Genomic DNA, 13,298 nt, shown 5'->3' with positions numbered 1-13,298 from the left:
AAACCCCCCTAAATCAACAATGGTACAAAAAGTTGGCAATCAGGAGAGATAAATTATAAAAAAGCCACTATAACAACAGTAAAACAAAACAAGCTAGCAAGCCCCATACGATAATTGACATGTATATTACAATCACTAATTAGTATGCTTGTTGCAACCTAGTCAGGAAAAAAACAAAAATACAAACAATATCACTGTGATCATAAAACATAGCAGACTGCCAACTAGGGGCAAATAAAAACCAACTCCTGGTTGTTATACTTTGTTGTTCCTTTTATTGTTTGCCATTATGGGCCATAGCACGCGAGAGAAGCAACTAATAATTGATTTTGGCCCACATGGGTGCGAAAGAAGTACGGACGTACAAGCGTGACTTCTTCACTATGTGAAAATACAGCTGTAGAAAAAATAATTTGGAAGAAAAAATATGTTTGAAAAGTAAGGACAAATTAATTTAAAAATGTCCTAAAAGTCATTACCACTATTTATTATGCCTGTCATGGCTCTAGTTTTTAAAGATCACGGCTCCAATTAGGAAGCAACAAAAATACAAGTTGCCAACTAAGGGCCAAACAATGAAACAACCACTAACAACATCAACCAAAAACCTAACAATTGAGGGCCAAATTATAAAACAACCCCAAACAATAAGAGCAAAGAATGACAAGTTGCTAACTAGGGGGGCAAAAATAAAAACAACCCTGAACAACATAAACAAGAAAATGAAAGCTGCCAATTGAGAGCCAAATTATAAAAATAACCCCAAACAAAAAGAAAAAAAAGTTACCAAATGAGGGCCAAATTATAAAAAAACTGATACCACGTTAACAAAAAAGAACAAGCTGCCAACTAGGATCAAATTATAAAAAAACACACTAACAACATCAACAAAAAAACTGACATTTTAGGGCCAAATTATAAAAAACAAACCTAAACAACAAGAACAAAAAAAAGAACAAGCTGCCAATTTTGTGGGGAATTATAAAAACAACCCTGAATAACAGGAACAAATAAATTAAAGCTGTCAACTAGGCCAGGTTATAAAAAATAACCTCTAATCACATAAAAAGAACAAGCTACCAACTAGAGACCAAACTATAAAAATAACCACTAACAACAAAAAAAACTGGCAATTAAGGGTCAAATTATTAAAAAAATCCCCACACAATAAGAAAAAAACAAGCCAACTAGGGGCTAAAGCATTAAAATAACCCCAAAAAACAAGAAATAAAAATAAAGCTGCCAACTAAATATGAAACTGTAAAAACAACCAAAACAATTAGCAAAAAAGAACAAATTGTCAACTGAGGACCAAATTATAAAAACAAAACCCTGCATAAAAGAATATGGTGTACCACCAGCTCCTTTTTTTTTGCAATTTACACAAGTACATACATATACGCTCAATACGCATGCACACTCACCCCTATAAACGCACATACGCAAACCCTACTCCTATAAGTAACTCCGAAAGATTGTGCAGACACATCTCGAGATTGATAAAGTCACCACAAGCGCCTCGCTGTTGATGGAAACATCGTCTACTACTGAAAACACAACGTCCTTTAAATCTTGAAATAAATCTAAAAAAATACGAGCACCCATAATAAATCGAGAACTTAAATTCGAATGGACGGGTTCGACCATAACAAACCTAACCAACTGCTAGACTCAGTTCGCGGCTCCTGCCGTTGCAGCCCCATACATTGCTAAAATTGTAAAACTTCGTGTTGTTCACTATGTAACTGTAGGTTCACCTTGTCACGAGAAAAGAAATCTAGAAGATCTCTCTCACTATAGTACAGGTTACCACGTCCACACGACGACACCAATAGCACACGCCAGCCATCTCTCCATGTGTGCCACTAAGCTAGACCCTGTTCACTTCGCTGAAAAATAAATTAAAATATTATTTCGACTAATTTATTATTAAAAAAATACTGTTTAAGCTAAAAAAAAAATGAAGTGAAAGGAGCCGGGCCCAGTATACGGTAAAACAAAACAGCCAGGCGAGAGCAGGCCTCACAGCCAACGCATAAGAAACGAGGAAAGGACCGATCGGATGGCCGAGAAATCGGTTGTTGAGAGCAAACAAAACAACCAGGTGGCCTTTAGCTTTTCCCGAAAAAATAACATTTCACCCAGCCAGCATTTCTCCACAAGCTGAATCCCCCGTTCCCCTCCGCCGCCCGCCGCGCCCAGCGCCGCCTTGCATCTCTCCACCGGTACATCCACTGCTCCAATCGACTGATCTGAGTAAGCTTCTCGCCTTGCTCACCGCGCTAGCGTCGATTTTGATTCCTTACTCATGGAGCCGCGTCCCTGTTTAGCAGATCTGCAGATGTGCCTCGGCGATGGCGTCGCCGAGGCCGTACTCCCCGCCTATCACCCGGGGCAGGCGTGCGCGAGAGGCCGCCAGCTCCGACAGGCTCCCCACGGACGTGCTGTTTAACGTCCTGCTGCGCTTCCCGGCCAGGGACCTCTGCCGCCTCCGCGCCGTCTGCCGCTCATGGCGCTCGCTCACCTCCGATCCAGTCTTCATCACGGCGCACGCGGCGCGCCATCCGGCCCCCCTCTTCCTGGCCCAATTTCGAGACGACAAGACGAACAGCATCTACATAGTAGATCTGTCAGGTAACGTGGTGAAACGGATCGCCGGCGCAGCTGGTGGCCCTTACCACCGGCTGCAATGCACGCGCCTGGACCTTGCCTGTCTGACTACTGACTGGAACAGATGCCATGTGCTCAATCCGGCTACCGGAGCTGTCCAGGCCCTGCCTGAGAGCCCGGCGGTGGAGCATGTGAATCGGGTCAACTTGCGTGAGCCTTACACCTTCTTTGCCCTTGGGCGGGTCTCCTCCACGGGAGACTACAAGGTGCTTAGGATGTTCAACAGGCCTGGCTTTGCCAAAGGTGGTCAGCAGCTCTTTGAGGTGTTTACCATCAATGGCGGTGCCGCACATGCACGGTGGAGAGGGCAGCAGAGCCCTGGCCTCTTTGTTGATGAGTGCAGTGGCGTTGTAGTTGATGGGGTGGTATATTTCTTGACGAACAGAACATATGATGGTGCCCGTAATGGGATTCGTCTGGGCTATATCGTTTCGTTCGACCTTGAGAGAGAGGAGTGGAGGAGAGATCTCCGAGGCCCCATAAGTAGCGGGGTTGGATCTGCGTCAAGTTACATGAGTCATCACCTTACTTTGGCTGAGCTAAAAGGGTCTCTAGTTCTTGCAGATCGCCGTCACCAGCCTTTTACCCTGGACCTTTGGTTTCTAGTGGACTCTGGGAGTGGGCACTGGGTGAAAGAGTACCACATCCTGACTAGGCCGGCAATCTCACGGCCGGTACTGGTAGATGAGTCCTTCAAACCATTGTTGCTGCTAGATGATGGGAGGTTGGTCGTTTATGTAGCAACAGGAGGGCAGCTGTTCATTCAAGACCCAGGAACAGATAATTTTGCAAGAGTGTGTATGGGACGTCTTGATTCAGTCAGTGTGTACACAGGAAATCTCTTGAGTAGAGGTTGACTTTGTAGGTTGAGACTCAAATTAGATCATGTCTAATGTACTTCATAGGAATCATTCTCCTAGTTTCTGGAACTGAACTTTGTATAGATATTGAAGATTATCGATCGGTTTATTGTAAATCCATGCTAGTATTTGATGTCCCCATTTCGCCAGCATCTTTTGTTATTATAAAATGAGGCATGCTTGTCCATAAATATTTGAACATATGGCTTTTTCTTGGTGCCACAGTTCATGTTTCTGCTGCACCTTTGTTGGGAAATAATGGTATGATACTAGACTTATCCCTTTTTGGCCTTGTGGTAAGACATAATGTTGATGCAAGTAACATAATCCCTGATTATGTCTGGAGGCAATATTGCTTACTACCCATCATCTACTTTGCATATATTGTTATTGAGCACAGTGTCAATCCATATTGTTAGTGTAATATTGTGTGTTTAGTCTATCAGTCAGTAGTTAGCCTAGTTAGGACCAAGTCAGTCTGTCACTTCTTTCAGCTATTCTTCAGGTAGTCAGTTTGTCTATCAGTCAGTAGTTAGGTAAAGTTAGAAATCTTTATGAAGGTATGCCAAAATACTTTCCTGTATTTTTAAGCATCAAAAGTTAGTCTACCTCCTAACTACCATGCTTCTATATTTACAACTGTTGTTTATGCAAGGAAATTTGAAACAGGCATTGAAGCTGGTCAGGTACTATAGACTTTCTCTCATTTTGAAAGATTTCATTATCATATTGCATAATGCTACTCCCAAAAAAATCATTTTCAGGGTGAAGCATATACATTTGAAAACTATGAACTTAACTGCTAGATTTTGACTTCAACTATGCCCAAAACCTTATGCACTATGATAATTGATAATTATATGATCGATGAGCGTCATATTGCCCCTGTCTAGGTTTCTGAGAGGGAAGAAATGTGTAGAACCCTTATATGCATATTTAGATCTTCACTGCCTTGTTTTTCAATTTAGCACTAGGAACAACATGCATGACCCTGATAGTAGATTTGGTTTATATCTTTACTTGATTTGTTTTAAAGGGCTGAAAGTACGTGTTTGAGACACATAGTGTTACAGCGTCGGTGTGTCAATCCTGGACCTGATAATCCATTCTGAAACCTTACTGAACATTTGCTCATGAACTAATCGAACTGTAGATGAATGCCAATGCCATCTGTCTATACATATTATTTTGCAGGATAGTAGCTAACTTGGCTGCAGAACTAGGAATTTTCGATGAACCTGGCAACTTATTACGACTGGAATAATGGGCAGCAATTTTCAGTTTGTTTCGAGTAACTTGTGTTCTATCTCAGTTTTGCAATGGTTTGCTTGGAGTTTATCACAATGGTGGTGTGTTGAGTCAGTGCTTCTCCAACCGATCACAGTATAGTAGGGACATCTGTTTTCATGCGTCATCCAGGGCAAGAGGGCCTGGTAGGAGTCTTGGGTCTGAAGTTATGTATGCCAAATCGATGACTGGTTAGCAGTGGCATCGGTGTTTGATTTGTTTGCCTTTCAGCCATCGAGATGTTTTGTTCAATGTGACCAAATAATGTGTTACCAGACATGTTTTCTGTTTCTCTGCAATGGTGTGCTATAATACTGTCCATTCATTAGCTTTCAAGTTCGTAGAGTGAACCGTAATTTCAATTTATGGATGGATTGATGCTTCGTAATGTTGATGCATATTCTTGGATTTCCTTTTATTGATCTTGCAATGTGTTTCTGTCTGTACTATTTATTATTTCTGAATTTCCCTGACTTCCTTGGGATTTGACCCCCTTCGTTTCCCAAACAGGGGACTGCGGATATTCAACCTAGTCTGGGGCATTCATTCCCGTTGGGTTAGGGCCCATCTTCCCAGTTTCCCCACCTCTCATCCAAACGAAAGCTGAGGCATTTTGAACTAACCTTTCTTACCAACAACTCGTAGCTGGATGTGACATTTGTGCAGCCCTAACCCTTCTAGGATAGTTTCCATAACATTAATAGACTGCAATGTAAGCATTTTATTGACTTGGCAGAGAGTTCAAAAAAAAAGAGAAGCCATTTTTGCTTGGCACAAAGGGACAAGAAGCCTACCATTGCCACATCCACCATGAGATAAATGATTGGAAGATGGGTGCCATGAGAACTGTCATCTCCCATGCTGATCTACACAGGAAGATGATGGGAAGGCCGACACAGGAAGGGAGGGCTTGGGCAGAGGCCCACCATGCCCGGCGAACCTAGGTACCATTTAGTTCCACTTCATTTTGCAAAATTTTTTAAGATTTTTTTGTCACATCGAATCTTTGGACGCATGCATGAAGCATTAAATATAAATAAAAAATAAAACTAATTATACAGTTTAGACGAAATTTACGAGACAAATCTTTTAAGCCTAATTAGACTATGATTGGACACTAATTGTCAAATAACAACGAAAGTGCTACAGTACTATTTCGCCAAAAATTTTGCAAACTAAACAAGCCCCTACCATGGTGTGGACGATACATAGCCTGTTCGTTTGGCTGTGCTTGTCGTAAACGATCGTAAATTTTCAGCTAGAACAGTATTTTTCTCTCACACAAATTAGCCAACAGTACTTTTTCATAAACCAGCAACGATACGAACCAGCCAACCGAACAGGCTGATGATTGAGAATTGAAGAATTTATTGTGGGCCCATATCTAGAAATTGTACTGTATGTGATTTATGGTGTGTTTGGTTTATGGAGTCACCTCATGCTTCATGAGTTCATCTATTGAATTTTGGTGGAATCAACCCATTCCTCATGAATATACTAATTATTAATTATTAGCTTGTGAGGAATGATGTGGTGATAGATCAACTCATTCTATTCCATAAATTAAATATAAAAAGTGAGGAGTGAGAAGACGATGGACCACCTTATTCGTGAAACCAAACATTAGTTTCTGTGAGAGTTTTACTGACGTGGTAGCTATGGGATTACTGGTCAATAGCAGCGTTGGAACTTCCGTTAGAAGAATAAGGAAATTGAGCTCTACCAAATAAATAGAAAAATGATGTAAATTGAAATTCATTTGTTTTGCTCAGCAAGCGTGTTAAAAAAAAGATATGGATACATAATTTAAAATTACCACACCCCGTCACAAACTGAATTATTGCTACTCGTATTCAGGTTCACGTAAGAAATACAAGGAGAAATGAAATGTACTCTATAAGGCCCGTTTGTTTCTCGGCCCAGCCATTTTGTGTTTTTGGTTTCCTTATTAAACGGTTGCCTTGGTCTAATTTTCCTTCTCAAACTATAAAATCGACCATCTTACCCACTCAACTCTCAAAACCGCTTAAATTACCTCCTTGTATTGGTGCGGTTTCATCTATCTTTAGTTTAAAAAATTGTTAAATACCTAATAAGTTTTTTATAAACAATGAAAAATGTCTCTATGTTTTAATTTTTTTTGATAAAAATACTAGAGAAAGATTGGGACGTAAGAAGCCCCGATTAAATATTTAGAGCACAAGAAATTATCTTTAGAAGCTTTCAAAAAATTAGATTTATCTCTAGTAAAATGCTAAAATAATCTCCAAAAATTTTTAAAAAAATCCAAATCATTCTAATTGATGTCTAAATGCAATTCAAAAACTTTCCGAGACAAAGATATTAATGTTGAATGTATTCATTCTAATTGTATGGAATGTTTTTCTCGTTTGTGAAAAGTTTAAAAAAATGTTTAGACATCAATTATATTGTCTTGGGGATTTTTTTTGATATTTTACCTTTTCCTTAGAGCTAAAATCTTTTTTTTTGTAAAACTTTGAAGACACTTTCACGAGCTCTAAATATTTTATTTGGGTTTGGCGTGTCCCAATCTATCCCAATGATCTTTCTCAGAATTGTTAGAAACTTAGAGACATTATCCGTAGTTTTTAACTATACTAGTGGCCATGCACGTGCGGCACGCACGTGTCTATGGTTATTATAGGCTCACATACTTGACATGTGATTATTAAAAATGATGGTGTAATTAAAACAACAAATATATATATGCTTTCCAATACCAAGTAAATAATATAAATGGGACCAATCACTACTACAATAAGCATTTGTAGGAGCGGCTGGCGATAGTTTGTAGAGACGGCTCGGCCAGCCGCCCCTACCATACCGTCTCTACAAATCATGCATTTGCAAGGGCAGTTCCCAGACCGTCCCTACAAATTGATTTGTAGAGGCGGCTGGTGTTATCAGCTGCTCCTACAACAAAATCGATTTGTAGGGGCTGCTGTAGTACCAATCACCCCTATAATACCTATTTGTAGGGGCGGTTCTAGACTGAACTGTCCCTACAGTATATTTTTTGGCAAAAATAATTTTAAATTTACCATTTAAATTGGACCAGAAAAAAAACACACACACACACACACACACACACACACACACACACACACACATATATATATATATATATATATATATATATATATATATATATATATATATATATATATAATCCTGTAGCTGGCTACAAAATAACTTATTCTGTAGCCACTTTGAGTTACGATAATCACTATGTTAATTTACGAGATTATAATAATTTCTTACTAAGTGGTTTACTATAACGTTATGGTAAATATCTCCATGTGTTATAGTAACCCAACTATCGTAAATATGTATTGACATTATCGTAAATTAATATATAAAATTATCGTAAATGGAGGTAGCTATAGAATAACTTATTTTGTAGCTGGCTACTGAAGATACTCTCCCTATTATATATATATATAATTCAAATATGACCAGAACATATATAATTCAAATCTGACCACAAGCACAAAAGCATTATATAAACTACCATTACAAGTTCAATTCACAAGAATTCAGCAAGACCCCAATCTATCAGCCGGAGTTTTTGAAGCTCATGATCTATCATAACATTGTGGGGCTTCACATCTTGGTGCATAATAGATTGTGAATGGCACTAATCTAATGCATGCATCCAGAAAACAAAAATAGTTAGGCAAGTTAAATTCACTATAGGTTCCTTGTATCTATTTTAAATCTAAATCTAAATGCTAATAAGACAAGGCCAGATTGTAATAATAGGTTGGTAGGCACACAAATTAAGAAATGAATTATCAATCACAAAAGCTCCATAAAACTGCTGTCAAATTAAGACATAGAATTTATAGCTTAAGAGAAAATCAAGAAAGTGTCACCTTGGATATTCTAAATACTGTTCAGTAAACCATTCAAAACACCAGCAAAAATCGTGCAGCTGTTGCCATCCACATTGACACTCAGACAAAGACAACCCTGGGACATTAAAAATAATTAATTAAGACTCAAATATGTGCACATGCCTCTCTAATTAGTGTCGACTGGTTAACTTAGGACCTACATGCCCATATTTTTTTTTATAAATCATCATCCACACCATTGTTGGTCACACATTATAATTTGATGAGAAGTGAGATGTTTTGTCAAGTTAACATGCTTAAATAAGTGAGATGTTTTGTCACTGGCTCATTGAAGAGGCTTATTAGTTAACATGCTCAAGTTTGTTAATCACCTGAGGTTGCATATAACCCATTCCTTGGTTGTATGCTCCTTGTTGGCCCATCTAAAAAGAGCAGAAACAGTCAGGTGGAGGTCAAGTCTATTAGGCAAATAGACATTAGTTTGTATAGTGAAGACCTAAGATTTTGATCACATTTATACCCCTAGTAATTTTCTAATAAAAAGAATATATGAAATGCTCTATTCAGAAAAGAAGCTAGAACTTGCGGTGCAAGCACATGTTGCTTAGGATCCAATACTTTGAGTGAGCTTGAACTTGCAGTGCAAGCACATATTGCTTAGGTGCCTACATGTTCCTCGAAGTTTGGGCTAGTTAGGTTAATTGATAGATTTTTCAGAATGGAACTTGAGTTCACACTTTTTTTAGAATAGAACTCAAATTATATATATTAAATTGGTAGAAATGCAGCACATGTGTCATTATGAGCAAGGGGGGAAATGCAATTACTTGATTATAGACGGCAGATACAATCTGCATAAAAAACTGCACTAAAGCAAAAGCTTCAATTGTAGATGGCAAGCTATCTTCAGGTCTCTAAAACAGGTGTGGCATGGTATAAGGCTATAAGCTGGTTATTTGCATAGCTGAACATATGCAAGACTGAAAAACTACTCTAAATTCAACTTAGCATTCATGAAAAAAAAATTAAAAATCCATTTGGTATAGATTCGGGCAGCTCCGGCTCCCCTGACATATCACTGTAGCTAAGAAACAGGTATGCAATAGTACAACTAAGAAGAGGAAGGAGTAATTTCTCATAATACCTCCAGAGAGAAGAATACATAATGAACTGTATCATCAGCAGAGCATTTAACGAAACCATTTTGCTCTAGTCTTGAAGGCTTCAAGCAACCTGAAAAATAGAATTCTGGAAAGGTCAGTTATGAAGCATGGCCCTTCAGGAACCTGCTAACCACCAATGACATTCTAGAGTTAGTTCTTGTAGTAATAAGAGCAGAGTTAGTGAAAGCTACATAATTCAATCATTAACAACCTAGACTCATGACAACTTATGGATACTTGTGTTCTACAACACCACTACAAAAATGGCACCTCTGCAAATAGAGAAACAACCTATTTTTTTTTAAAAGAATGGTGGTGTCAGTCCAACAATGAAAAAAAAGCTTTTGTTAAAGAAGTGTTGTACAATTTAGTCACAAGACATATAGCATGGATTTCCTTTTTTCTTGGCTAGATAAATTGAAGTGTTGTACAATTTAGTCACAAGACATATAGCATGGAACTATAATGATGTTCATGGATCTCAAAGGCGATTTCATTGTCTTAAGGCATGTGAAGGCATATAGTAGATTTTTTCAAGGAAAGTAAAATTCAACTATAGTTAACCATTAACGAACCTGATTTCTCCAGTGTAGGCTCATCCTTTTCCCATCCACACATTTTGAGCAGGCACCTCAATGTAATCAGTTAATGAATTCTTCACCTAATCGATGTAACTGAGCGGAGGTGCTACCACAAAATCTGCAGTAGCACCATAATAATGATCTAAGAATCAGTGCAAAGCCAATACATATTCAAAAAGTACAAGTCAGGATTAATAAACAACCATAGAATCAAACTGATAGGACTAATTTGAAGGTTCAATTATCTTGGCATTTGGCAAATCCCCGCATATAAATTAGTCATGTTCCTAAAGTTTGGGCCAAAATAAGACTGATTTGAAGGTTCAATTAGCTAGACAAAATCCACAAAGTCAAAGGCATAATACACCATCGCCATCCAACTGTTTGTGCGGGCATTTCGTCGAACATGAATCGAGCTATGGCTAGCCGAATGCACTAGATCGATAACACCCAATGGATCGGGGCCACGAATCCATAGAAGATGGCAAAATTATAAAAAAAGAGAAGCAAATCGAGTAGACCTGATAGTGCAGCCATGCGCCTTTGACCTTCTTTATGCTGCATCCGACCTACACCTTGGCTAGTCAGGACCATCGAATCCGAGTAGGTCTTCATCGTGAAGGGAGGCAAGGGAAAAGGAAGAGAGAGCACAGATCCATCTGACCTAGTTGTGGCGGGACGACCGTGGCCGCTGTGGCAGGGAGGGTCGATCTCCACTTGGACGCAGACGTTCTTCTCCTCCGTCCCCGTCGCCGCATCGGTCATGCTCTAGTAGTGACGAGCGTCGGGTCCTGTCGCCGCTGCTACTGCCGAGGGGTGGTGGAGGAGGAGGGTGCGGTGGAGAGGCGCTGCGAGGACCCAGAGAAGGAGGGGGAGGGCGCGCGGCGGGGGCTGCTGCTTGGGGAGAAGGAGGGCGTGGCGCCGCGGCGGTTGCTGGCCGGGGAGGAGGAGGGCGCGGTGCATAGGGAGGCGACGGCGGCAAAGACGTGCGTGCGTGTGGGTTAGGGTTTGGGACAGGGAGGCAGACGACCGAGCGAGAGCCTTTGGGCCCCACCTGTTGGTGCCGATTTGCTTTTATATTGTGAGCAGGTAGATTGGTATAGAAGAGGATCGATTGCACGGTGTATTCGTTGGGGTGATTCAGCCGCCCCTGCTGTGTAGCCGCCTATACATACCAGCCGCCCCTACAAATCGACGCATTTGTAGGGGCGGCTCGTATTACTAGCCGCCCCTACTGTGACATTTATAGGGGCGGCTGCTGTGCTGGAGCCCGAGCACGCCCCTGTAGGGGCTGCTCCAATGCCAGCCTCCCCTAAAAAAAGGTTCGTTGCTACAGACTGTTTTTCACGTAGTGAATTATATGATTTATTAAATTGAGTTAAGTGATTTATTACCTAAATAGTTAAATGCATGAGTAGTCCCTGAATTTGTCAAGGAGTGTTACTTAGGTCCATAAACTTTAAAAATGTATTTGTAGGTCACTAAATTTGTTAAGTGGTGCAGCGTAGGTCCATGTCAGCCACGTGGACATTTTATATGACGTGGCACCGTGACGCTGACTGCATATGGCACTTTGCATTTAACCCCTCAAAAATATTTCATCTATCTCAGTCTCACCCATCCTCCCTTCTTTTCTCATCTATAGCTCATCTCTTTCTGTTATTCTGTATACCCCTTGGCCCTTGCTCCACCCGTCCGCCACGCGTTGATTGGCGACGGCGGAATAGCACCTCGCTGCCTACCCTACCTTCGATTCCTCACATATGTTGCCTCTCGATCTTCTCCTCCACGCCAGTAGTAGCCACCGTCGACAATGAAGTAGCAGCAGCCGACCAACGAGTGGAGTAAAGAGGCGGCAAAGAAGAAGTCCATGGACTCGCTCCTGATTCCTCCGTCCGTGGAATCGCGGCGGCACGACCATGCCCCCGGCAGTGCCCAGCTCCACGTCTGAGTCAGCATCGGCGTCGCCCGTGATATGGGGCCACCGTCTCGTGTGCGGCGCTGGGAGGGGGCGGTGCTGGGCTGCTGGCACGTGGCCACGATCGCCGGCTCACGCGGGGCTGGAGAGTACGGGCTCGAGGGGAAGGGGCAGGGGCGCATGCCAGTGGCGCGCGACGAACAAGGAACAACACAGTGGCGCGTGGGTCACGCCTCCACACGGAGCGCCTGCAGCCTCTGTCTGCGTCTCGCGATGTCGCTGACCATCTGCTCCTCAGCTGCGTGCCCATCATCCTGTCTGCAGCACGTCCATAATTCGGACAGGGCGGTGAATAATCTGAACTCGATCTGAAGCTTTTGGTGAAAAATGGTGTCTAATTAGCTCCGGCATCAGATGGAGTATACTCTATACGCTGTGTTCTCTCTTGTCCTCGCATTGCGATTGTCCAATCTGTTTCTTTCACTTAGTAGTGTACTGCTCGTTCGAGGAAAGCTGTTGGTGATGGTGCACGTGCATGGCCACTTGACATCATACGCGTCAGTGCATCCCTTGCCATCAGCGGTGCGCACCGGAAGGAGGCCCTTGCATGAAACGATGCCAAGGCGTGGGGAGCGACAGCTGCTGCGCCGAAGGCTAGAAATCGCTGTACACGTAGGACTGCTGTCTCGCGGGTGGGGCGTGGAGGAGGGAGGGCCGAGGGCCGGGTGCCACCAGCGTCCGGCGCTAGGACGTGGCCACGGTCGCGGCCCGAATGGGGGCTGGAGCGGGAGTTGGGAGTACTGTGCTGCAGGCTCGCGAGGTGCTCGAGGGGAAGGGGCAAGGTTGTCGGCGTTGGCTGCTGCAGCGGCGGTCGCCAGCACGCGTGGGCCAGAGCGAGGATCGGTGCACTCGCGTGGATTATTTTCAAGGGGTTAAATGCA

General features: G+C 42.0%; 1 protein-coding gene across 3 annotated transcripts; it reads left to right on the top strand.

Annotated features, from left to right (window-relative positions):
• The first annotated feature begins 2,079 nt into the window (after positions 1-2,079).
• On the top strand, positions 2,080-3,679 carry LOC136545627 (F-box/kelch-repeat protein At3g23880-like). Of its 3 annotated transcripts, none has more exons than XM_066537630.1 (2): positions 2,080-2,256; positions 2,334-3,679. In XM_066537630.1, exon 2 carries the CDS (start codon positions 2,355-2,357, stop codon positions 3,525-3,527), a length of 1,173 nt encoding a protein of 390 aa, XP_066393727.1. In that variant the 5' UTR covers positions 2,080-2,256; positions 2,334-2,354; the 3' UTR covers positions 3,528-3,679. The 3 variants fall into 3 exon arrangements, with proteins under 3 accessions (XP_066393727.1, XP_066393728.1, XP_066393729.1); XM_066537631.1 differs by having other exon boundaries at positions 2,331-3,679; XM_066537632.1 differs by having other exon boundaries at positions 2,155-2,225.
• Positions 3,680-13,298: the final 9,619 nt, after the last annotated feature.

Source organism: Miscanthus floridulus, chromosome 3 (genome assembly GCF_019320115.1).
Source record: "Miscanthus floridulus cultivar M001 chromosome 3, ASM1932011v1, whole genome shotgun sequence".
Lineage (NCBI taxonomy): Eukaryota > Viridiplantae > Streptophyta > Magnoliopsida > Poales > Poaceae > Miscanthus > Miscanthus floridulus.
Note: the sequence above shows the minus strand (reverse complement) of the source record. Positions and strands in the feature narration are given on the sequence as shown.